The sequence below is a fragment of the Sodiomyces alcalophilus genome (genome assembly GCF_042370955.1).
Source record: "Sodiomyces alcalophilus JCM 7366 unplaced genomic scaffold ACRALscaffold_10, whole genome shotgun sequence".
Lineage (NCBI taxonomy): Eukaryota > Fungi > Ascomycota > Sordariomycetes > Glomerellales > Plectosphaerellaceae > Sodiomyces > Sodiomyces alcalophilus.
The window spans coordinates 740544-765134 of NW_027263541.1; the positions used below are offsets into that span (position 1 = coordinate 740544).

A 24591-nucleotide genomic window follows, 5' to 3' on the forward strand; every position below is an offset into this window, starting at 1 on the left:
CTGGCAAAGAGCCAGTGGCAGCAGCATTACGACGAGACAAGGTTGCCTCTCCGTGTGGCGGTGTAGAGCCGAGCCGTGTTTTGGTCAGGACCGCCGGGAGATGCATCGCTCCACCCCTGCACGCTGTATGTACAACGTACATAGTACTACCTACAACGTACAAACTTAATTACACTATAATAGCACACTATAATGGCCCTTTTCGTTCGACGCAGTCTTCGCAGTAGCGCCGGCTTCGAAACATGTACTATTGTACCTAAGGCGTCTACTTGAAGCGGTCAGTACAACGACATATATTCCTCAAGCAGAGTCCACAGGGCTGCATTGTTGAGAAGTACGCTCGCCGTCGTCCTGTCTGAAAGATTCCTTTTTCATTATCGCCTCGGCCGCGCATACGTTGTAAAACGTACTTGCAGCAGCAGTACAACGTGCAAGCGGCCCCATATCGAAGAACATTCAGCGACCTCTATTGGCTCTTAGGCACCGGGCGCCGATCTTTGTCTTGTTTCAACGTTATACCCCGCAGATTGCTCGATGTTCCCGCATTTGACCTCCACTGATATTTTCTTTTCTGTTATAACTTAATTGTTTGCGTGGCTATAGTGAAGCAGCATCTCATACTATGCAATGTACGTCGATAACTTTTGTGTCCATATGCTTTCGCTGGTACAAGCATCTGTGACGAGGGCCACCGTGAATAATGCCACAGCGACCACACGGCTAGCTCCATAAAGCACCTACGAAGTACCATGGGGGAATGTCGTGACAGGAAACGAACACATGTCGTCCAATCTAACTGTAGCATGTGGCTCAGCGAGCCGATCATCCATCCTCAAAAGGCCAAGCGTGAGGTAAATGGGACTACAAGACCCCCAAGCCACAGGCCTCAGCCAAATACCACTGACAGCGTACTTCGTAGGTACGTTGTACATTACACTACAACGTAGGTATGTATGTACATGTAGACCATGGGCTTAATTTGGGGACGGACCCGCCCTAGTGCTCACTTCATCTTACACTATATCTGTGATTTAGTATTCGTATGTTAGTCAGTCCAAGTACGCCGAATTACGAGGGGGAAAAGGAGCTCGCAGGCGACAGTATCATGTCTACGTAAGGAAGTAGTGACTTCAATGTCAGGAGCTCTTCTTGCATGCTGCTGTCTGTCCCGCCGCTGTAAAGAAGAAAACCATACTTCGTACCGGTGCAATGATTAGTTATGAGTTTACTAAGTACAGTGTGCTGTTTACCTCGTATAACGGACTAACTGTTTCTGGAAGTCTTAATGAGCAGTGAAACCGCAGAGCGGGTGGTGTAGAAGTACAACGCATTTCGTACGTGCCATCACAATCACATCTCACATTTGTCACCGGGTGCCTCGTCTGCCATCAATGTGACTATGCAAATGCAACCGAAACGGAGACGACCCGTTCGGACACTGTCACTGGTCCTTCGGTGTGCATGTGCAGGGTGGTGGAGTACAACGTGCGTCCCCCACAGTTATAGCAGCACGCAGTTGGGGGTTCTATCTGAAAAGAATAAAGTATGGCCGCCTCTGACGTCATATGCAGAAACTCGGCGTCTCAACCCGTCTCAAAATACCCTCCTAACATTGACACTGGGTACGGATTTTTTAAGAGGCAATAAGGGAATTGCAGGCCGCCTACTTAGAAGCCAGGTTAGGATGGATTGCATTGTTCGGGTTTGAATTTATCTCGAATAGCATGGTGATGACGATTCAAGGCAGAAAGAAAGAAACTCGGTACTTGTTGACCAGAAAATATTATATGAGCATCCCCTCGTTCGAGGGAATCGATAATTGTGATAATTTTAATTTTGTTTCGTTCCTGGGACACAACCAACCAACCACCAGTAGCGGCACTGACGTCATATTGCCCATGGGACGCGACAGAGTGGGGTGGGCGGGTTAATAAAGTCCGTGTGTTGTTGGCGCAAGAAATGGCTCCCGAAGAATACAACGTACCGTACAACGCATGTGCCGCCTATGTAATTGCATGCCGCCACTTCACAACATTTAATAGGGCGTGAATGTGATTGGAGCGTCATATTGTCTTGTACTTTTAGGTACTTTGTAGAGATTGTCGGAACAATTTCCGGGACCTGCGCCAAGGGTTCGTGAGGGTTTATGAGAACGTACGAATAAAGCGGTTCGCCCATTTTTTTTTTCTTTTCACGGAGCGATTGGTCCCTTGCAAAGACAAATTAATTACATTATCGTAGTAAAAGCAGTCGCAGGGCTATAGGCGCCTTGCCGGTAGTCAGTATTGAGATCGAGTTTCTGTTTCTGTCCGTGGAAAGGCGAAGGAAAGGAACGGTGAAATTAGAAGGAAAACAAATGGAGGGTGTTCGTCGTATCGCGCCGGAGGAACTCCAGGCACACCACACCATCGATCGCACAGTGATGAACCTGACGAAATATCGTTGTAGCATCTGATGTCGACGCGACCTGGGGAACCCATGGGTAACACTTTTCTATGCGCGTAGGACGGCCATGTTGCCCCATTTCTGAACAAAACCAATGTCCCGTCGCAATCAACCTTCCCTTTCGTGCATGGGCGGATTCTTCCAGCAAACGAAACCGCGAATACGTTGTATGTACGCTACCTAGGTACATTGTATCAATCTGACTCGCGTCTTTCCCCTGCTCATCTGCCCATCTGCCCCATGCGCTAGCTGGGTGGGGTACCTTCCAGTTGGGTCTGCAATGACGACATTCTGCTAGGGCGGTAGTGGTTAGGGGTGCGGGTGACTGTGGGGAGGCGTCGTATGCTTAAATGACGCTGTTAACGAGGTACTTTGACTTTTGTGTGTGCGGGAGATTGTTATTGACGGCAAGCTCTAGGTAAAAACGCGATGAATTAGTATCCGTTTCTTCAGGCACCACCGTAATTACTTCTCCGTAATTAGTAGGTAGTGTAAAAATGCGTGGTATTAACCACCAGCGTCGCTCAGCACGCTTACGAGGCAAAGCGATGAGGTCATTTCAGGAACGGATTCAAGAAGGGACGCAGCATGGCCAATTTAGCAAACACGCCCCTCGTCTGGCTATTTTCGATTGTATTTCACATATAATTTTGTATTTGACAGTTCGCGCTCCGAATTTCCGTATTTTTGTTGAAAGTGCCATCCCATGGACCATTATTTTATGCGGTTCGCACGCAGCGCAATGGCACGATGAGTCCGTGTTTTGAATGCGTACTCGGTGATAGCGCGATAGCATAAGGCTGTAAAGGAGGGCGACCGTTCGTTATCATCCCACATAGTAGGCCTTTGGATGGCGAGACATACAACGTACGTGTAGTGTAGTTCTTCGCAACAGGATCGGATAAGCAGTCTGTGAGCTCTACGGTAAGATGGAACCACATATAGAACGTCCCTTCGTTCCCGAAGACAATGATATCCGCGGACGGTGGGTCGCCAAAGAGGCAGGTGCACCGGGTTGACGGGAAATTGATTGACGATGCCTCCATGTACACTACACGGCAACGGTGGAGGGTGACCACATGTCTCGTAGATCACCGCCCGTTCTGCCTTGCACGAAATGTAGGTACAGGTACACGTACGTTGTACAAATACCCGCCGGCAGCGGCCCTTGATTCCGGGAGGATCTTATCACCATCGCCACCGATCCGCGCTCGTGTTCGGATGGCTCCGACCATCAAGACCTGGAAAGGGAAGGGCGGGCTTCGAGAAGACCGTCCGCCAGCGAGCGACCCTGGCCACCGATAGTCCGTTGTCCAGACCCCGGCCTCTTTCCCAATCCCGCCATCTACCCGGGACTCTGGTCTTCCGGGAAGTTTTAAATGCAACCCTGCCGGTGACAGAGAGTACTTTATCCAAGGCTGACTGATAGGTGCATCTATATACGACGTATCTGCCAGAATGTCGATCACCGCAGATTCCCGTTGGACCCTAGACGTGAGTACGAGACCTTTAGCCAGGGCAGGGGATCGGCACTAGGGCCCAGGTACCGTGACGTTTCGTTCAGCGCCCTACGGTATGTTCAGCAACACATAAGGACGGGAACGAGAACACAAACGAGGACATAGTCCACGAGGCCTAGGGGGTTAGAGTGTGGGATATTTGATATTTGATATTGGCAGGGGAGATGAAGCTATGAATGGGCCTACTTATCCAAGGTCTCGGAAGGAGAGTGCTTAATGTCAACCATCCATAGAATACGAAAGCCGGAAACTCGTTGGATGCCTACTTCGTACGGCAGGCATTTACGCCGAGTCTCGACGATTTTGTTGAAGGTGGTCTGCCCTTGAACAAGAGGCGCTGCGTATGTGCGACGATAATTAGGGCGACTGCGGAGGTTGGTAGGTCTGGTAGAGGTGGAACAGACAGAAATCCCGTTCCGCGCACTCCCACATTCTTGACTATCTTTGCCTGACGGATTGGATTGACTCGGGAGCAGCATGGCTAGGTAGCTCAAAGCCTGCCGATATCTTCCACTCCATAGTATATAATTCCTTGTTGAAGACAGAGAGTTTCATTAGCTGTTAGAGGCGATACGTGGAGATGAGAGACGATGAAGCATCGATAGAGGGGGAAAGCCCACGGAAGTGTAAAAGTGTAGTGCGCCAAATATTGACCGATTGGCCATTCCGTCGTCGAGCCGCGCGTGTCAGAGAACGACAGGCCTCGTCACCGTTCCTGGATTCCCCATGTGCGCGAATGATTGGTCCAGGTCAAGTTAGCCGCTTGAGGCTCGCCATGGGCCATGGGAGTTTCAATGTGAAGACGGAGGGTTTATTTTAGGATTGAGGGACCTGATGTTTTCCCTGAAACCTTTTTCTTTCCCCCTTTCTTTTGCCAGTAACCTGCTTTTTCTCCTGCAATTGACACTCGGAGAACACGACGACAAAGACGACGGTCGGCCAGCAGTGTGGGAACAAACAACGCCAAAGGTACGCATAGTTCGAATCCGCAATCAGTATTGTCAATGGTACTGTTACGCGGCATGTACGAAGTACTCAGGAGTGACCTAGACGTGGAAAGCAGAAGACGGCCACTCTCGGACATTAGACGGAGCTTATCGACAAGCACGGCCCCTCGACCGGACGCACAGTCGCGACGCGCAACACAGTACGGTAGTCACAGTGTTATCTAACACTTCCCCACGTGAATCCCAGTTCAACGTCAACGTCACCCACCTGCTAACCTGTACGTACCGTACCGTGTGACAGAACTCGAATTGTCCGGTAGCCAAAGTCTTCCAGCATACTGAGTAGTAATTAATAGCCATCGACAACCCTCTCACCTCCACTCCCCGACTTGAACTTGCACACAGGAGACACCAGTCGCTGGACACACCGTCGCTGCCCTCACACAAGGAGACACGGAGACAGGGGTATATTTGCGTACCTACTGCCTGACCATAGCACAGCACTTTCAAAGCATCTGTTTCTCTTATCTAAGCACCTTATCTGTCATCCTTGATCGATCGACTCGCCTCGAGGTCCCAGTGCGATCCTCGGACGCAGGTCAACATCTCCCACGTTCTCCCTGCTGCACAACGAGCCACAACATCTGGAGGCAGAGCCAACACTGTATTGAATAGTTTCGATCTCGCCAATCTTCTGGGCCAATTTAGCGAGGATTAAGTTCCGTGGTCGAGCGCGGTTCGCTTTTCTTTTCTCCGACTTCGGCTGCCCGTCACCACCTATCCGTCAACATGGCTTCCTCGACTGCGCCGCCAACCGTCGCTGTTACATCCGACGAGCCTCAGAGTGATGGTTCCAAATTGAAGACCTTTATCGGTATTCTCAGGAGGTGAGTCTTTGTTCTTTTCACCTTTTTCTTTTTCTTTTTTCTTTTTTCTTTCCTCGGAAGTGGTCCGCCCCATCACCCCGCTGCCACTCAGACCCCCCGCAGCTGCGTGCGTAATCCATCTCTAAAAGTCAAAACCCGCGCTGACGTGTACTTTCGCCGCTATCGGATAGATTCATCGGTGTATCCGACCTTGCGTCGGTGCGCTTCTCTCTCCCATCCCAGCTCTTAGAGCCGACGCCGAATCTCGAGTACTGGAATTATCTCGACGCTCCCAACGCCTTCGTCGCCATCGGCACCTCGGACGAACCCCTCGATCGCATGCTCGAAGTTTGCCGCTTCTGGTTTACCAAGGACTTGAAATACGTCAAGGGCAAGCCTTGCAAGCCATATAATTCATGCCTGGGCGAGTTCTTCAGGGTGGGTTTGATTATATTTTTCCTTCCCGGGCACAGCGCGTCCTTTTACTGGCTCGACTGACCGGGTCTGTTTCCACAGTGTAACTGGGACACCGAGGACAATGCCCCGAAAATCGACACGTCGGCTCTTGGGGCTGCCTCCAACGGAGTCCGAAGCGGCACAGCCAGCAGCTCGTCCAGCCTGAGGTCAGCGAAGGGCGGCAAGAACGCATCTACCCTCTCCTTCGCGATTCCCAACCACGACGTCTCCGTTCCTGCTGCGAAACCTGTCCGGGTATCCTATCTCACCGAGCAGACCTCGCACCACCCGCCCGTCAGCGCCTATGCCATCTATTGCCCTGAACGCGGCCTCAGCGCCAGGGGCTTCGACCAGCTCTCCGCCAAGTTTACCGGCACCAGTGTTCGCGTCTACCCCGGCGAGCACAATCTCGGCATCTTTATTCACCTCGAAAAGCGGGACAACGAGACCTACCAGCTCACACACCCTGCCGCCTCGTTGGGCGGAATCTTCCGCGGCAGCCTGAGCGTGAGCGTCAGTGACGTGACTTATATCACCTGCCCCAAGACGAAACTCAAGACGATCCTGCATTACATTGAAGCTGGTTGGCTTGGCCGGTCCACCAACCGCGTCGAGGGCATCGTCTTCCGGTATGACCCCGACAACGACGACAAGACGAATATCAAGGATGTGCCCGAGTCGGATATCGTGGCGCGTCTGAATGGGCAGTGGCGTGAGAAAGTGGAACTTACCGTCGGGCCGAAGCCATTCGTATGTCTCCCGTTCCCCCTATACGATCTTTCTTTCCATTTCATAATCAGCATGAGCGTGTTGCAGCGTCTCCCGTGATGTTGGTGGGTATTTCGGCACTGACTCGCACATCAGGACTCCCATCCCCCGGAACAGCGCGTCACCATTATTGACCTCGCACCACTCACCGTCGCCCCCAAGATTATTCCGCCTCGAGAGATGCAGAGGGAGAACGAGTCGCTGACACTCTGGTCCGGGGTCTCCGAAGCCATCATTTCCAAGCAGTTCGGCAAGGCCACCCAGGTCAAGCAGGAGCTGGAGGAGCGCCAGCGCGAGTTGGCCCGTGAGCGCGAACGTACCGGGGTGCCCTTCCAGCCCGTCTTCTTCCAGCAGGTGGTGGGCAACGGCGGCCAGCCGGAGCTTACGGACAAGGGGCGCGAGGTGCTCGAGCGGGCCCGGAAGGGAGACTGGAGTCTGGACGGCATTCTGTGAAGCGGCGGCTGTTTATGTGTAGCGGGTCTTTTCTTTTCTTTTTTCTTTTTTCTTTTTTTTTTGTCTGTCATCCCAACCGAGGGGTTAGAACCGTGGCAGTTCTTGGAGCATCATGACCAGCTCTTTTTTTTCTTTCGTAATCGTTTCGGGCGTCTCCCTTTTTCCCATTGCCTGCGCGGATGGAGAGACTAGACTTTCTATGTGGAGCCGGAGGTTCATATTGGCATCATTTATCCTTGTCATTGCAAAGTCATATAAAGAGGAGGGGGTACATGGCGGTCTTTCCCCTGTTTGCGCCTCCCCTCCTTGTTTGGTGTTTCTAGCATTCTCTTACCCATGGAAGTGTTTCCATGACTTTTTTCCTTCTGTTCATGCCATACTTCATTCTTGGAATGAACGGAGTCTATGATCTTCTGTTCATGCCCATGGTTGCGATTCTTTGGAATGCATTACGGGGAGTTTTCTTGCTGCGACCTACTTTTACGTGAGCTTTGTGGTGTTGGTTATGATATATAGGCACTTTACCTCGGTTGGCATGAATCTATAGGGCCGATCTTTCGGCCTTGTCTTTTCTTGTCTTTCATTTCGTTGAAATAATTTGATAGGGGTCGGTTTGGCTTGAAGCCGTCTGAGAAGGGGAATTTCATCAAGTTTGGGAACATCTCCGGGGAATCCTCCGATTCGGCTCCGAAGGGACGGATGCGCCTATGCCACTACCGGTTATATCCGCCTATATCCAATAGCATCCGTCCCAACCCGCGCCTCTCCAGACCGACCCGCTGTCCCGTACTTCAAGAGGCCTGGTTAGCATCTGGCTATCTTGACGCCGTATGTCACCTTATACTTCATTCGAGAGACGAATGATTTCCGGAATACTAGTATCCAAGAAGCAATTGCGCGATGTGATGCGTCCGATCACATGCGAATCAACACCCGGCTCGAAAGGATCAACGGGTCATGATTGAACAGGGGCCCAGGTGGGGCAGTGCTTACAAATTTAGATCAAATCGCATTTCGCGCTGGGGTTCTCGTCTAGTCGTTGGGATCTATTGTTTTGCTCTTCCTGTCAATACACTGCTTCCGATGTGGCTGGCTCTCGATCCGACGGCGGCTTCTCAGGTTTTCCCAGCGTACTCCGAAACGGCTCCGTGACTACGCTGACCCGGGATGGTTGATTTGGGTCTCGGTGGATCCCCTGCTGTTGTTGTGAACGGAGAGGCTTACCATGGCGGCTCCCGCTGCCGACCCTGAGAAGGGCGCCGACGTCAGTTCTTCCACTTCCATTCGGAGCGAAATAAAAAATGGTATGGGCTCCCTCGATCGGTCTGGACTCGACTGCTCGGACCAGCGGCACCATCTCGTCGTCGATGCCGATGTGCAAGAGCCAACCGACCTCGACATTGAGACCATCGAGACTGCATCGGCAGGGCCCGGCGGCGGTGCGACCTTGGCTCAGACCCGGACCGGCGCCAGCACGGCTTCTCGTCCGCCCGATTTCGAGGTCACCTTTGGCCCCGATGACCCGGAGAACCCCCGGAATTGGCCCGTGTGGTATCGCGGCTGGTGCCTCGGCGTCCTCTCCATCGCGACGTGGATCATCGTTCTCTATAGCACGAGCTATACGGCCTCTATCCCCGGTGTGATGGAGGAGTTTGGCACGTCCACGTCGTACACCACCCTCGGCCTTACTACGTACCTGATCGGCCTGGCCACCGGTTGCCTCGTCGTGGCGCCCATGAGCGAGCTGTTTGGTCGTCAGAGGGTGTACCTCGTCTGTACCTCGGTTTTCATGGTCATGATTGTCCCGTGCGGGCTCTCGAATTCCATTCAAGGCATCCTGGTCGCCCGCTTCATCGGGTAAGTTGTTGCTGAACATTGTCTTTCTGTCAAACTCTCATCTTATGGCCTCTGGTCTAACGCGATTCATAGCGCCGTTTTTGGGGCGTCCCTCGTTTCCAATGGCCCCGGCAGCGTCTTTGACCTCACCGACGACCACAACCGCGCGTTCTACATGTCCATGTGGTCCATGGCCCCTATGAATGGCCCGGCCACGGGGCCTATTATCGGCGGCTTCGTCTTCCAGCATCTCGGCTGGCGCTGGTGCAACTGGATTGTCCTTATCGTGACCGGTGTCTTCCTCCTTGCCATGTTCACCATCAAGGAGACGTACGCCCCCCACATCCTCCGCGCCAAGGTCGCCCGCCTTAGGAAGGAGACGGACGATCCGCGCTGGTGGTGCCGATACGACAACCGCATGTCGACGACGCAGGTCATCAAGACCAGTCTTGGTCGGCCCTTTGTCCTGGCCGCCACGGAACCTATATTGTGGACCTTTAATATCTGGTAGGCCCGACTTAGAACCGCGACTTTTTTTTTGGGTTGGCTACTGACACTCTATGTAGGGTCTCCACGGTCTACAGCATCCTGTACCTTTGCTTCGTGGCGTATCCCATCGTCTTCTCCCAGCACCGTGGCTGGGGCCCGGGCATGTCGGGCCTGGCCTTCACCGGAATCGGCATCGGCACCTTCCTCGCCGTCGCCTGCGAGCCCCTGGTCCGCCGCATCATCAACACGCACCCGCCCGACCCCAAGACGGGTCGCATCCCCCCCGAGGCCGCCGCCCGCGCCATGGCCCTCGGCGCCATCCTGACCCCCATCGGTCAGCTCGTCTTCTCCTGGACCTGCCTCCCCACGTCGATCCACTGGGCCATCCCCATCGCCTTTGGTATCCCGTTCGGCGCCGGGAACACGCTCATCTTCGTCTACGCCGCCAATTACCTCGCCGGCGCATACGGTATCTACTCCGCCAGCGCCCTGGCGGGGAATGCGGTCATCCGTAGTCTCGCGGGTGGCTTGCTCCCGCTGGCGGGGACGTCCATGTACGCCGCCATGACGCCGCAGTGGGCGGGGACGTTCCTTGGTCTGCTCGAGGTGGCGCTCATTCCTGTCCCGTTTGTGTTCTGGCGCTATGGCGACAGGATTCGGGCGAAGAGTCGTGTGATTCGACATATGAGGGAGGATCATGAAAAGAATGAGAGCCGGCGGGCGCGGGCCGAGGCACGAGCGGCGGAGCAGCCGGATAAGGTAAGGGTAGAGCAGGAAGAGAAAAGGGGATAGATATTGCCATGGTAATGCAGCATGCTCGTGATTTTTTGGAATGTTTTTTTTTGTTTTGTATATCCTGGGCGCTCAGGGAGCCTGTGTATATTATGTGGACGCCGAATCAGACCTTGCAAATAGGTGGGCGGCCTTTGGAGTCTTAAATCTGTTGCACATCGTCTGTAATTCGCATCGAGTCCCTCGAGGAGTCCGGGGTCTCTATGTCAGGCTGGATGCACAAATCAAGTCTCGACAGCCTGCCCAAGCATTTTCTCAACTCGCGCGACTATGAGCTCACCCTCGGTATCCTTAATACCAGACCAAGCCACTGTCTTGTCTCGTCCTTTGGCACCCTGCGTGATCTGAAGATCCGACCTGGGGACTTTCAATACCTAATCTTCCCGTTAGAGGTCAGTTCGTACGAAGCAGAGCTTCATCCTCCTCTCCGTAGCGGGCTGAACGATACGGCGTGTCACGCGGGGAGGTGAGACGGGGGAAACGGTTTACCTCACTAAGTAGTTTGACGACGGCCTTGTTGGCCTCCCCTTCCCGAGGCGGAGCCGATACGCACAACTCAACGGCGTCGTCTGTGACGGCGGTGACGCCTTCGCGGGCCTTGGCGGCCCCCGGCTTCACGCGGCAACGGAGATAGAGGGTTCCGAAGGGGGATTTCTTGGAGGTGGCGGCGACGTAGCGGATTGCTGCTGTTGATGAGGATGACATTACTTTCTGTGTGGTCCGATGGAAATGCGTCGATATAACTGTCGACAGGCTGGCAAAGGATTGGCATCGGGTTTACCTGATGACGTCTGCAGGGTATGAAGTTCCGGTGAAGTTGTACGAAGTAGGTACCTAGGTATAGAAATACACCGGGATGTAGATGACTAAGCGTCGGTGAACAAGGTCAGAAAAGGTAGAGCAAAAAAAGTGGAGTCTACCTTGAGTCCCTGAATGACCAGAAGTACCAAGTACTTTGTAGCTGCACCTGATTCAAGACTTGTTGCATCCTCACGCCTCTGCAACCAACCGTCCCTACAATTGCTACGACAGTTATCGTACTCGCCTAGTTGATCCAGACGAGAGAGGACCAGTAGACTGACAGGACACACGACTCCCTCTACCATGTCGGCGCCTTCTTGATGTTGGCAGCTCCCACCTTTAGTCTTCCCTTTCACCCATCTCGACATCGTTTCCGCTCTCTGTCCGCTCGCCCTATCTTTTCCAACCTCCAACTTCAGCGTCTTTTCGCCATGACCTCCGCCTACGCATCCCTAGTGCAGAATGGCGCTGCAAAGGGCCTCTCAACATCATCGACCGCCCTGTCTCCCACCATCACCGCTCTCAGCAGATGGAGTGTGGCGAACAAGCAGCTTCCGCGTACGTCTCCTGCCACAGTCTCTCATCCTTTGATCGCCTCGTCGAAACCCATGGATTTTGCTGACCGTCGCCGCTATGTAGCCGTTGATGCCATCAAGGCGCTTCACATCTACGACTTTGATAATACCCGTGCGTTCCCCCCGGCCCGTTCTCCAATGGCCGTGATATCATAATCCGCCTTATCCTAACCAAGGCAAACGTTACAGTCTTCAAAACCCCACTACCGAACCCTGCCCTATGGACCGGACAGACCATCGGCACGCTAAGCAGCCAGGATGTCATCATCAATGGAGGCTGGTGGCACGACTCGCGCATCCTCGCGGCGACAGGCGAGGGCGCCGATTTGGAAGAGAAGCGCGCCTGGGATGGCTGGTGGAACGAAAAGATTGTCGCCCTCATCCGTTTAAGCATGAAGCAGAAAGATGCCCTATGCGTGCTCCTGACCGGACGATCCGAGCGCGGCTTTGCGGACCTCATTAAGAGGATGGTCAGCAGCAAGGGTCTCGATTTCGACATGATCGGCCTCAAGCCCGCCGTGAGCCCGACAAACCAGTCGTTCACGAGCACCATGCACTTCAAACAGCTCTTCCTCGAGGCCATGATGGAGACGTACAAGAACGCCGAAGAAATCCGCATCTACGAGGATCGCCCCAAGCACGTCAAGGGCTTCCGCGAATTCATGGTCGAATACAACCAGCGCCAGCAGATCCCGCACCTGCGCACTCGTGGCCCCATCACCGCCGAAGTCGTCCAGGTGACCGATACATCCACCACTCTCGACCCCGTCGTCGAAGTGGCCGAGATCCAGCACATGATCAACGCCCACAACGCCGCCGTCGCCCTACCCCAACAGAAATCCCAGCCTTACCACATGCGCCCGCGCAGACTACGGGTTAAGAAGACCGTCTTCTTCACGGGCTACATGCTTGACAAGAAGGACACCGAGACCCTGACCAAGCTGGCCAAATCCATGATCCCCGCCGACATACCCGACTACGACCTCAAATTCCACGCCAACAACATCCTCATCTGCCCGAGACCATGCCCCGCCTCCATCCTCGACAAGGTGGGCGGCATGGGCGCCAAGATGCGCTGGGAGGTCACCGGCACATCCTCGTTTGAAAACTCCGTCTGGGCCGCGTGTCTGCGGCCCGTGCCCGCGACAGCCAAGTTCCACACCGACAATCCGCTCCCCCTGGTCGTCCTCGCCTTGCGCAAGGGAGCCCGGCCGATCGACGCCGCCAAGATACAAAACTGGGCGCCGGTGGCCGCGGAAAATGCCCTCAGCTTCACCACCACCGTCGGCGAAAAGATGATGCTCCGTATCGAGTCCGAGGATCCCCGCGAGGACGAGTATGAATCGCTCTTTGTGAACAAGTCCTCCAAGCGGAAACACGGCGACGATGGTGGCCGCTTCAACCGCCATGGTGGCCACGGTCAGGATGGGCACCACCACCACCACCACCAATACCAACACCATCATGGCCACGGTCATCGCGGTGCGCAGCGCTACCACCCGGGCGCTCGAGGCGGTCGCGGCCACTTTCGCGGCGGAGGAGGCGGGGCGCGAGGCGGCGGCGGCTTCCGTGGTCCGCGTGGCGGTGGCAGGGGTGGCCGGGGTGGTGGCAGAGGTGGCGGCGTTCACGGCTACCGGAGCCTCGACGACGTGGGTGGCGCAGGGGGTGGCGGAGGTCCTTCGTCTCATGGCCCCGCCGGCGGGACCGACTTGCAAAGCTATTATTAGCAGCTTTATTCTTTTGGGTCTCGATATATGTTAAATGGCCGGGGACACTGATGGGCCATGACATGCATATGCGCCATTATATAACGGGATTTGTTGCTCTTATCATGGGGTTTCTGCCCCAAACGGTAAAGCTAAGGTGGACAGCTGTAACATGGATCGAGGCTGTCGCCGAAAACGGTAGACTGGAGGGTTAAGGGGTGGCCTTGTACAGACAGGAGCATCGGCGTCTGGCGGACAGGTTTAGGGAATGTTTCGAGGGAAGAAACGACCTAGCACGGGTATGATGTCGGCAGGCGTGATATCTTCCTTTGCCATGTCAGGCTTCCATTATACTGTACAGGTACGATTTGGACTTGTCTAGATCAAAGGATGCGATTCCTTAATGGAGGTATGCTCCCAGATAATAATCACCGGCGAAAACATGGATCACCAAAGACTCAGACATGATGTCGTATTTTACTCTACCCCGTCCTCCAGGATTCTGGAGCTTGTTTTCTCTATCCTCACAGAATGCGACGCATGTAGGGAATCCTGAAAACCCCCCAATCCCAACGTCTTCTCGCCTTTTCATACCCCAGCCCATCCACATGTAAAGGCTCGATATACCAGCAGCACCTGCGACCGACTGTTTTGTTTCTCTATCCTCGTCGTAACCCAAACCTATCCACAGGGCCATCCATGGTACCCTGGCCACGAAAGGAGAAAGACAACAGAAGCGCAAAAAATAAAAGAAAAAAGCCCGCAGGCAAACGCATCAATATGATCCTGAATGGCAAAGCATTACTCGTCGTCACTATCGTCTTCATCGTCATCATCTTCCTCCGAGGCGTTCTCGAGCCACTCGACAAGGACACGGCAGCGTTCCCGCACCGCCTTCATCTTACTCTCCACCTCGCCGTCCTTGCCGCCGCCGAGCGCGCGCTCCTCGTCCCACCATGCCAGGATGCCGTCCTCCTCGAGCACGTCGAGGTTGTACAGCTGCTGCAGGAGCGCGGCGAGGAGGGTACCGGCGCGTGCGTTTTCGAGGACCAGGGTCCGCGACGAGCCGGCGAGGGTGACGAGGGCCTTTTGCAGCGAGAGGATAAACTCGACCTGCTCGGCGTCGGTGGCCGGGTCGCCGACGCCGACCTCGTGGATGAACCGGGAGGCGCCCTTGCGCGAGAGGGCGCGGTCGGCGGCCTTGGAGGCGTCGAGGCCGCCGTGCTCGGGGGTGAGGAGCTCGGCGGCGCGGCGGGCAAAGGCGGCGGCGACGGCGCGGCGCATCTGCGCATCCGACGCGTCGTTAGCGAGGCGGAGGCCCATAAACTCCAGCTTGGCCGGTTCAAAGTCGCCCGTGTCGTCGCGGAGGGCGTCGAGGAGCCCTTGCACGGCGTCGTGGTGGAACGACGTCTTGCCGAGGGCGGCGCCCGAGTCGTCCGAGGCGAAGGAGAAGAGCCGGGTTCGGGAGGTGTCCCCGGAGACGGGCGTGGCCATGGAGCCGTCGTCCGAGTCGTAATAGCCTTCCGAGTCGAGGGTGGAAACGGTGGAGGACGAGAGGGAGAGGTGGGCCAGCGAATAGATGAGGGACCGTTGTAAGGTCGAAGGGTCTTCCGGGTCGATGTCTTCGGCTTCGGGGTCGACGTACGTGGCACCTTTGCCCGAGGGACCCAGTAATGACGCGTCGGTGGTCACCGGGGTGCCGTCGTGCGTAACCACGGATAGGATGGCGGGTTCCTGCAGCTTGACGTGGTCGCCGACGACGACGTTGCGGGACAGAACCGAGCCAGCGGGGATGGAAGCCTCCTTCCCGACCACGGTGTTGTATCCCAAGATGGACCGCGAAATGACGGCGCCGTCGCCAATGACTGCATCGTCCCAGATGTAGCTGTCTTCGATGACGACGTTCTGGCCAATCTTGCACCGTCTTCCAATGACGCTGCCGGTGACGGTGCTGCCGGAGCTCACCGCGGCATCCCGGCCGATGATCGAGTTGGACAGCTTGCTGTTGGAGGCAATCTGGACGCCATCCTCGGTAGAGACACCATATGTGCGCATCTGGTAGCCCTGGTCGGGCATGATGTTATTTTCCGGGATGAAGGGGAAGGTCCATCGGCCCATGACGTCGCGGCTGATGGCGTCGTACATTTGCAAGTTGCTCGCGCGAGCCGCGTATCCTTCGTCGAACACTTCGGCGTAGATGGCCTTGCCGTTGAGCTCCCAGTCTTTGAGAACGCCATGCAGAAAGTTCCTCCGAGGCAGGTCGTAGTCGAAGCTCTCGGACCACAGGGCCAGGACTTCCGGGGTGCAAATGTCAATCTGGGCATCGATCAAGTCGGCACGGATCTCAAAGTCGGAAGATAGCTCGTCGATAACGGCCGGGTCGAGGGTCAGATAGCGGTCGCTCTGCAGAGGATGGGTCTCGTCATAGTGCAAACACTGCTTGGTCTTGGTGTCGACCACGAACACGGGGGTGATGGCGCTGGCCTTGGTCCGATGCTGCTCCTCGCCGCCCGACCGGAGAACCAAGGTCATGATGTTGGTGGCAGCAGCCTGTCTCCTAGCTTTGTGGGCCGCAAGCACGCGGTCCAGCGACATGTTGGACACGAGGTCGCCGTGGACGAGGATAAAGTCGCCATCGATGTAGCCGCGCTTGTCGAGGTCTCGGAGGAAGTCGCCGACGGAACGGGCATCGGAGACGCGGATGAAGGAGATACCGGAGAAGGGGCTTCGGCCAGAGTCTGTGGCCCATCGCGATCTGTTGATGTAATCCTCGACCTGCTCACCATGGGCGCCGGGGTAGATGTGAACCTCCTGGACACCATTCATGGCCAGGAACTCGAGGGTGTACTCGATCAGAGGAGTGTTGGCAAGGGGAATAAGACACTATCGTCGAGGGCCACAGTCAATACAACGCCGGGCGCATGTGAGAGGGGGGAAGCATACTCGTGGCTTATCGATGGTGAGCGGTTGGAACCGGTCCTGGAAGGAATCGGCAATGATCTAGGTTGACGACAGAGCGTTAGAACGGGGAAAAGAAGAAAAGAAGGAACAAAGCCAATTTTCAACAATGGATGCACTCACCACGGCCTGGAGGACATCTTCTCTCTTGGCTTCAGCCGCTCGTGCGGGCTTCTTGCCCGATCTTCCCTTGTGCGACATGAGCCGTCGCGCGCTTCTGGATAATCAAATAAATCAATGGACTGTAGGATTACGATGATAATTGTTCGGATTATATTGGATTAAAGTCGCGCGCTCTAGATGAGGTGGAGACTCGTGGTGTGGTGGAAGGTGAATTGGTGGGAGAAGTTCAGATGTGTGAGTCAAGGTGGGGGGAATTCCGGTATATTCCTCGGTGTGCCCTCATCTCACCGCGGTAAGCTGGTAAATTGTCTCGGTGAATATCTTCACCGATCATTGTCGCTTCTACTTCGTACAACGTATGTTAATGGAACTCTTGTATTTCCACTTCTTCCCAACTTGACATCTTTCCCTTGTTCTGGGATATTATTTCTCTTCACTTAAAATTACGTTCGACAGGAAGACCTGTTTCGTACACTCAAAAAAAGTATATACAAGTCGACTTTAACTCCTAGTTTGGATTGCAAGTTGAAGATAGTGGCCGTAAAGTCCCAGGGGAGTTGTAACACATGTATTCGTGCTGTACGAATACGAAGTACTGTAAAACCTGTCTAGACGTCTTAGTGGTCGAGTATCCGCGAGTACCGCGACTAGGAGCCAACTTTGTTCTGATGCATAGTCGACTCAACCGTCCGCCCGGCCCATCATCGGCGTACAACACAACACAATACACTGGACGTACTTTTTTTTCGTGCTATTTTTGCAAATATCCAACTCAACTCCCAAAGGATGTATTTCAGATAATAGATTGCAGACAGGTGGAGCAACAACATGGGAGCGCATATGTAGCTCGCTTTTCCATGTTAGCTAGGTACCTTATAGTACAATAACGGCTTGGCTTGAGGCAGCCAAAACTCCCTGAGACTATTAAATTGCAAAACACCCTCTATGAAGTTGTCAAGACAAATACGAACGCAAAACTTCCTGGACGAATTGGCCAATCTGGAAACTCCATGCTTCTTCTTTCTTCTCTCGCGACCTGTACCTCGGACCTCCATACCAGACCATATCCGCCATGCACTCCGGCCACCCACAGCAACACGTAGATACCTATACAACGTACAACGTAGACATCAATCTATCGATATATCTCCCCCACCCTCAGCTCAACTCGAATCCTTCCCATCCCTCCCCATCGACCCTCCCTCCATCCCTTCCCTTCCCATGGCGTGCATAATTCCATCAGCTACCCCACCGAGGGCCTAGACGAGGTCGAAAGAGCTTGGCATACCTTATGAGGGGCTCTACCGCCAGGTCCAGACCGGCCATGAATGCAGGGGGGAGGGGATATCGCAACATGAAGAGCGCTTTACAAACGACACACCACACTCTCTCATACAAACCTGCCACCGTTTTACACGACCTGCCAACCCCCTGACTCGCCCAAGATCCCTGACCTGCAGGTGGAAAGATGTCAGAGCGGAAAATAAGGATGCAACTTCCGCGCTTCCCCGGTCAAGGGGAACCCAGGGTCTTACGGCGGGAAGCCGGGGAGATCGATCGGAGGAACAGGTGGAGGAAATAGATGCCCATCCCGCGTCCCCTTAGCTGTTGCTTGGGAAAGCTTATTCTATTTATCCTTGTCTGTGCTGGACCCAATCGTTTGGGTCCGACCGTTCTCTATCTTGGTACTCACTGTACGTATCTATCATGTATTCGTATGAGCCTCACTTGAAAATCCCTCCCAATCTATTTAATTCCGCCTCGCAGGCAGCTAAACTTAACTCTTTCTAATCTACCCTTTCCCTTCATCGACCCAATAACTGTTGCAATTGGTAACGAGTTCTCATCTGATTCAGGCCCTACTGTAGTGTAAAAATCAACCAGGTTCACCTCGATAGGAACGGCCTCGACCAGAATCGGTCCGTTGTCATTCGGCATACTATTTCGTGTACATATGCTTGTTGTATACCACCAGATCCGTCATACCACCCTTCAGCGGGTTCTTCTATACTCCATGACCAGTACCAAGACATATGCAAAGTTTTTACTTCAAGGCCCGTGGGTTATGCCTTATGCCACCCTCGGCGACAGACATATGGACCCAATAGATGTATCCTGTCGCCGTATCACAGCCCTCCTTTCCATCGGGGGTGTTTATAAAATACCAACGGCTAAATGCCGAACCGCCCAAGATATACATCATAGCATGATGCCGGACGTCTCATCAGCAGCTGCGCCTCGCAGCTGAGCGTTGTTGCAGAAAAAAACCGGAAAACAAACATAGAGAAAAGGAGGACTATCGCTGCGCTCCTCTTCTCCCCACTCAACCTCCCTAGCCTCACGTCACATTTTGACATTATTGGGTATATCCACCTCCTGGTGCGTATAATCTCTGTCGCTTCTCGGGCCGATCGTCGGCCGCCATTCCGTCTGCCATCCGGATTTGCTGCATACCCGCCGGCATTGCTTGATTCGGGAAGCTTGCCCGCTGCGCCGAACCCGGTCCGATGACCATCTGCTGCGCGTTGGTCATGGCGTACCCAGATTCCATGTTCGCCACGTTGGGAGATTGCTGGTGCATCTGTCCCGGCGAGTGCCATGACGCGGATGTCGCGGGGGATTGACTCGGTGTGTCCCCGCGCACCTGGGGATTCATTCCGGGCGGCAACGCCATGGTGGGAACCGCCGTGTTGCCCTGCTGTACGGCAAGCTCGTCGGCCGGCGGGTTCTTCATGAGGTGCGGGACGTGTTTCCTCAGGATACGCAACATTCCATCCTTGGTGAAGGGCTTCGCGAGCACGTCATTAAGACCTGGATCATCTCAGCAATCGTAGTTCGAAAAGTCCACCTGGGAAGAGGGAAGAAAACATACTCCAATTAAAGTAATGACTTATATCTTCGGGTCGAATGTTCGATGTCATTGCAACCACAGGAACTTCTGGGTGGACCTCTCGGATCAGTTGCGTCGCCGAGACGCCGTCCATGTGCGGCATGATGATGTCCATAAAAATGAGATCAAAGTACCCAGCCGGTACCTCTTTGCACTTGTTGACGGCATCCACGCCGTTTTCCTGATATCCTCCGTTAGCTCGCCCCTCCCAGACTCTTCATAGCCAAGGGGGGTTAGGGGGGGAAAGACCGCCCGGCACATACCGCAAGCTCAACTTGACAATCCATCTGCGTCAAGAACTTGGATCCTATACGCGAGCAGGTGCGATCGTCTTCTATCAAGTATACCCTCGGCTTCCTCGGTCCCCATAACGAATTGTCTTGTGTCGCCGGTCGCGCCGCGCCTGCCGGGGCAGCCGGCGTGGCTGGCCCTGTCTCGGCCTTGACGACGCCCTGAGCTGGATATTCGTTGACCGTGGGCAACGAGTTGAGAGTGTACGGGATGTTGTTGAAGTGGTCTTGGGATAGGGGATCAATGCCGACGTTCTCGCCGACCGGGTATACAAGATGGCGCATGTTGATTTGCTCCGTCATCATGTTCGGCATCGATCCGGGCTGGAACATGAGCGACGATGCCGAGTCGGACGGCGAGCCCTGGGCATATATCCCGTTAAGCCGCTCAAACTCTCGGTCCATCATGGGGTTGGTCGAGACGCTGGTCAAGAGTTCCCGCGCCCGGCGCAGCTCGGGCGCCTCATCCATCGTGCCGCCGTTGATATGCGCCGAGTTTTGGTTCGGGTACCTACTGTTGCGCCATCGCTCGTCGGGGCTCGTGAGGAAATTCAACAGCTCATTCTGTGATTGCCTATGGGCTTCCACGATCTTCTGCAACGAGTGCACCTCGTGGACGAGCGTCTTGTTCGCCCGCGACAAGTCGACAAACTGTTCCTGTAACGCCTGGACCTGTTGTTGTTGTGCGAATAGGGTCTCCTGAAGAAGATTGATGGATTGGTTCATCGCGAAAGCCTCCTCGGCAGCCTGGTTCTTCCTTTGCGCCGGCGCTTTGCGCTTGATGTTGTCTAGATTGTCCTTCCTATCGGCTCGGAAGGCTTCGTGCTTGAACTCCCACGCCTGGATTCGCGAATGATTAGCATGGGCCATGGGGGACGGGGATGCGAACTAGCCATTCGCATGCACATGCAACACCCGTACCTGCTTCCCATATGGCGATTCGTTGTTCTCGTCATTCCGCCGTAGCTTGTGAAAGTCGTACTTGTTCAGCTGCCGCACAAAACTAGAGAAGTTGCTATGTTTGAAATGCCTAGGGAGGATGTCGTTGGTGAACTTGTCGGTCTAAAGCATTGTCAGTATGGTCGCCGTCTTCGCAGAGAACACTCGGCGGCTCCGCTGGAACTCTGTACCTCCAAGATGACGAATGTGTCACCGTCGTTTCCCCATCTCACAATGCTTGAATATGCGGGGTCCTCGAGCATTCTATTGCGACGCGTTAGCCGTAAGCTCCTACTCGGTCGGGTGGGCGGAAATAGCGAGGCTGGACGGACTTGTAGAGCTTGCGAACCTGCACCGACGGCCATTGGATCAGCAAGAGTCATTCGGGGATGTCGCGTTGGGTCGGAAGGCAGGAAAGAAAGGGGACTCCCTTACAAAGTCGCTCGAGTTGCTGCCGCCGCCACCACTTGATGTGGTCGTGGCCGCGGGTGTGGGCGCTTTCGCAGCAGCAGCAGCCGCCGCCGGAGCAGGCGCACGTCCGCCTTTTTGTGCCATGGCGATTTATGTTCGAGACCGATGTGTCTTTTCAGAGATACACAATGTTCAATTCAATCGCCCGTCGCAGTGGGTTGGTTTGTCGAAAATCGTTAATAGCGATCAAGTTCCAACGGCAGGATGGAACGGAAAGAGATCTCCGCCCGCGGTAATTGAATACAGGCTGCCGCGAGAAAGGGAGAGGTTGATGATCTGAGTCGGTCTTCGATCCAAACGAGAGTAGATGTATGAAACCGTTCTCCCACCCTCCACCCAAATGCTCCCCCGGTCGGGTTACTCGCTTTTGTCTCGACAGCAGAAAACGGGAACCGATCGAAGCAAATCGGGTCAGAGGAGTTCAACCGCGGCGTGTGAATCCGAACACCGTAAAGGCGGTTCGTAAACCCCTGATCAATACGGTAGCAGCATGAACTTGAAAGGTGTTCGATGTGATGTCGACGTAGTAGGGGGTTGTGAAGAGGCTGACTGGAGGAAGACGCGCGAGCGAGCGATGGAAGGAGCACCAGCCTGACGTACAAAACAGGACCAGGTGGCAGGAGTTGGACGACAAGAAGCAGTCGCACTAGCAGCCAGAGCGAGATGGCTGCCGCGTCCAAGCAGTTGGCTATGTTCGAAGAGGGTTTGAAGTGGAGAGGGAGGAGAAGAATGGTGTTTGATGGTCGTGGTTGGTCGGTCGCGGTGGTCGCCGCAAGTCGTAGTGGTCGTGGTGGTGGGGACTCGCCTGCAGTCTGCAGACTTCCTCGTACTGCCCCGTAGTTGCAACAAAAAAAAAGAAGAAGAACCTGCCGCAAGGCTCGAGTAGGCGGGCTGACTTGGGAGAAATGTATTCGTATGTACCTATTCGTAGACGCGAGGCGGGCCGGCAAGAACGAATGGTCGGGTTTTAGGTACAGTATTAAAAAAGGACAAGTCAAGGTACCGACTTCTTAGCAAACGGGTTTCCTAATGTTGGCTGATACGAATAAACAGGGGAGACCACACTAGGAACGGAAGGGAACGTCCTGAGAAGGTTTAGGAAGGATCTCTGAAGCCTTTGTACAGTGGTACGTAAGCCCCAGACAAGTACTTGTACCTCGCTCGTCGTAATGCCATTCTCGGTCTGTGGCTGGACAAGGGGGCAAGTCCAGTGGGAACGGTGGGGACCGCCTATCAGCTAAGGTCAATAGTGGAAGGGGAACAGGGACGGAGCGGGGGGGCGTTGAATGGAACGTGAGAGGATGCAACAGGGGTGGGGAGTGACCGAACCCGTTGCTTTCGTCCTACCGAGGAATAATGTACAGAGTACTTCAGAGATAGGCATTACATACACTGTGAATGGCAAAAATTTCCTGGCCATCGTAGCCAGATACACACCTCCTGGGCACTATGAAGATCTCCGTGTTAGACCACTGCCATATTTACGTTGTACGTTGTATGTTGTAGCCCGCCTCCTCATCAGTGGCTTTATGGTCATACCGGTGAGGTGCATACAGATTGCCACTTTTCTCCTCGCATCGCATCGTATCGTTGAGACCCTGGATATTTGACTGCCAGGGTCATGTTGGTTGGCCCGATATGGACCTGACTCGGGGTTAGCGCCCCAGTAGTGCTTTGCTTTGATATAGTTTACATAAGACCCTCAGGTAGGACCCTGCGAATTATAATTATGTTGTTGGATACGATCTGACAGTATCGTACAGCATACTCGGGTCCTGCTGGTTGACAAGAAGGACATATCCCACTGGGGAAAAGGAAAAGAAAAGCAAAACGAACAGGACGAAAAAAAAGCAAAGTAATCCAGTATTTCCAAGTAGCGTCGCCGTGGGGCTATTGAGAAGCGAGGAAAGGAATCAGAGCCTCATTCCAACTCCAAATTTTGTACCAATACCTACATGTAAATTTCAGCTGACTCGCCGCTAAAATACTACCTTTTCCCTTTTTATTTTTTTCTTTAACGAATAACCAGACTCCCCCAGCTCCCAGGAGAGACGCTGCATTCTTACCTACGAAGTAGATGGCGTTGTATTGTATACGTCCCGGACAGTTGTTTATAAACTGGAGGATGCAATGCGTGGGGTGGTCGGCTAAAGTGATGGAAATACCATACAAGGTATGAAGACCCTTGCTGACTGACCGTCCTTTCTGCGCATCCGAGGGATTAATCGCCAAGTCAGTATATAAAAACTCGTCTCAAGACAAATGATCGACGGTCGGCCGACCGCTTTGACCAGCCCAACACAGCAGTAGAGAAGCGGTTTAATATCGTGTTGAAGAAAAGAGTAGCAGGCTTCCTTCGCGTACGTTGTACAGATAAAATCCACCCTAGAGGGTCGTGCTATATTGCATTCGCCTCTGTGTGTGGCGCTGGAAAATTCAGACAAAAACCGCATCGCATATTGTTGGGAGTCTCGTATCAATACAACAAAGCACAGGGGGTCCCCATGGTGCCAAGTCTCTTGCAATCCAACGAACAGGATCGGCTCAGCCTGCACAAGAGGAAGGCTATGACGCAATTCTCGACGCAACATCATCCGCACTGTATATGACTGTGTCTCAACGTCCCTGCTTGAGTTGCGCCATCCGGAAGCGGGAGGACACTTCATGAAGCTTCTCATCCTGTCCTGGGCAGGTCTTGGGACGGGATTGATAATCCGAGATGTCGAGTTCCGGTCTCCTTCACTTCCGTCACACGAGATTTCTGGTGACTACCAATTGGGTATAAAGTAAACCAATTCTGTCCTGGCCTTGCGGTATTTTTTTGTATAAGTCCCGTCTTGCCCGTCGGTAGCCATGCGCTGTGTAAATAAACCCAGACGACTGACAGCGAGCGAAACACGATGTGGCCAATAAAGTCGGTAGGCTGTCTAAGTGAGAGAACATGGCGGAATTGCCGTAGTTGTATTTAGCCAAGCATGAGGATTGTGACGGCGGGTACATACAGGGCCCCTGGCAAGGGCCAAGGCTTGCAGAATGCCCAGATATCCAGTAGACACAGCCTTGACACCGGTTCAGGGCCTCTGACTTTTGCATCTAGCATCCTCGACCGGTATGTACTGCGCATGGGCTACCTTTGCAGCCCCAACAGCCGGTTTATTTTCCCGGTTGTCCGATTGTTCAAGCAAGGCATCCGTGACGGCGTTGGTTTCCACCATGCTCGTTTCACCTTCATGCCCAACATACAATATGTGGATCCCGGTGTTTAC

The 24591-nt window shown here is 54.1% G+C and overlaps 8 protein-coding genes across 8 annotated transcripts; 4 read left to right on the forward strand and 4 right to left on the reverse strand.

The window, feature by feature from the left end:
- Positions 1 to 3742: 3742 nt before the first annotated feature.
- Positions 3743 to 4550, reverse strand: ACRALDRAFT_1066213 (uncharacterized protein; the record flags this gene model as incomplete). Its single annotated transcript, XM_071017299.1, has 1 exon — positions 3743 to 4550. A coding segment is annotated over exon 1 (293 nt), but the record flags the coding sequence as incomplete, so codon positions are not given.
- Positions 4551 to 5076: 526 nt separating this feature from the next.
- ACRALDRAFT_1066215 (uncharacterized protein) lies at positions 5077 to 7499 on the forward strand. The gene is made up of 5 exons (XM_071017300.1): positions 5077 to 5112; positions 5214 to 5799; positions 5970 to 6216; positions 6295 to 6984; positions 7099 to 7499. The coding sequence occupies exons 2-5, from the start codon at positions 5702 to 5704 to the stop codon at positions 7453 to 7455; spliced, it is 1392 nt and encodes a 463-aa protein (XP_070871189.1). The 5' UTR covers positions 5077 to 5112; positions 5214 to 5701; the 3' UTR covers positions 7456 to 7499.
- Positions 7500 to 7508: 9 nt separating this feature from the next.
- Positions 7509 to 8285, reverse strand: ACRALDRAFT_2037966 (uncharacterized protein). Its single transcript, XM_071020844.1, has one exon. It carries the CDS (start codon positions 7696 to 7698, stop codon positions 7540 to 7542), a length of 159 nt encoding a protein of 52 aa, XP_070871190.1. The 5' UTR covers positions 7699 to 8285; the 3' UTR covers positions 7509 to 7539.
- A 476-nt stretch (positions 8286 to 8761) lies between these two features.
- ACRALDRAFT_1037253 (uncharacterized protein) lies at positions 8762 to 10572 on the forward strand (the record flags this gene model as incomplete). The annotated part of the gene is made up of 3 exons (XM_071015054.1): positions 8762 to 9312; positions 9385 to 9798; positions 9858 to 10572. The coding sequence occupies 3 exons, from the start codon at positions 8762 to 8764 to the stop codon at positions 10570 to 10572; spliced, it is 1680 nt and encodes a 559-aa protein (XP_070871191.1).
- Positions 10573 to 11804: 1232 nt separating this feature from the next.
- On the forward strand, positions 11805 to 13675 carry ACRALDRAFT_2044969 (uncharacterized protein; the record flags this gene model as incomplete). The annotated part of the gene is made up of 3 exons (XM_071021483.1): positions 11805 to 11931; positions 12013 to 12060; positions 12138 to 13675. The coding sequence occupies 3 exons, from the start codon at positions 11805 to 11807 to the stop codon at positions 13673 to 13675; spliced, it is 1713 nt and encodes a 570-aa protein (XP_070871192.1).
- Positions 13676 to 14455: 780 nt separating this feature from the next.
- ACRALDRAFT_2030386 (uncharacterized protein) lies at positions 14456 to 16813 on the reverse strand (the record flags this gene model as incomplete). Its single annotated transcript, XM_071020657.1, has 3 exons — positions 14456 to 16537; positions 16598 to 16654; positions 16736 to 16813. 3 exons carry the CDS (start codon positions 16811 to 16813, stop codon positions 14456 to 14458), a joined length of 2217 nt encoding a protein of 738 aa, XP_070871193.1.
- A 1723-nt stretch (positions 16814 to 18536) lies between these two features.
- ACRALDRAFT_1066221 (uncharacterized protein) lies at positions 18537 to 22105 on the reverse strand. Its single transcript, XM_071017301.1, has 7 exons — positions 21290 to 22105; positions 21187 to 21203; positions 21046 to 21118; positions 20837 to 20977; positions 19889 to 20755; positions 19608 to 19806; positions 18537 to 19546 (listed from the first exon to the last, which is right to left on the reverse strand). The coding sequence occupies exons 1-7, from the start codon at positions 21407 to 21409 to the stop codon at positions 19092 to 19094; spliced, it is 1872 nt and encodes a 623-aa protein (XP_070871194.1). The 5' UTR covers positions 21410 to 22105; the 3' UTR covers positions 18537 to 19091.
- A 1482-nt stretch (positions 22106 to 23587) lies between these two features.
- On the forward strand, positions 23588 to 24583 carry ACRALDRAFT_2023234 (uncharacterized protein; the record flags this gene model as incomplete). Its single annotated transcript, XM_071020129.1, has 8 exons — positions 23588 to 23631; positions 23715 to 23742; positions 23766 to 23936; positions 23960 to 24089; positions 24177 to 24185; positions 24217 to 24239; positions 24285 to 24309; positions 24350 to 24583. Coding segments are annotated over 8 exons (664 nt in total), but the record flags the coding sequence as incomplete, so codon positions are not given.
- Positions 24584 to 24591: the final 8 nt, after the last annotated feature.

Excerpts from the sequence above, each read along its gene's own strand:
- ACRALDRAFT_1066215 (XM_071017300.1), top strand. The coding sequence starts at position 5,702 with ATGGCTTCCTCGACTGCGCCGCCAACCGTCGCTGTTACATCCGACGAG. Across the intron at positions 5,800-5,969 it reads TTTATCGGTATTCTCAGGAG|ATTCATCGGTGTATCCGACC; the intron begins GTGAGTCTTTGT and ends GCTATCGGATAG. Across the intron at positions 6,217-6,294 it reads GCCTGGGCGAGTTCTTCAGG|TGTAACTGGGACACCGAGGA; the intron begins GTGGGTTTGATT and ends CTGTTTCCACAG.
- ACRALDRAFT_2037966 (XM_071020844.1), bottom strand. The coding sequence starts at position 7,698 with ATGACAAGGATAAATGATGCCAATATGAACCTCCGGCTCCACATAGAA.
- ACRALDRAFT_1066221 (XM_071017301.1), bottom strand. The coding sequence starts at position 21,409 with ATGGCACAAAAAGGCGGACGTGCGCCTGCTCCGGCGGCGGCTGCTGCT. Across the intron at positions 20,978-21,045 it reads ACACATTCGTCATCTTGGAG|ACCGACAAGTTCACCAACGA; the intron begins GTACAGAGTTCC and ends ACAATGCTTTAG. Across the intron at positions 20,756-20,836 it reads AATCGCCATATGGGAAGCAG|GCGTGGGAGTTCAAGCACGA; the intron begins GTACGGGTGTTG and ends TCGCGAATCCAG.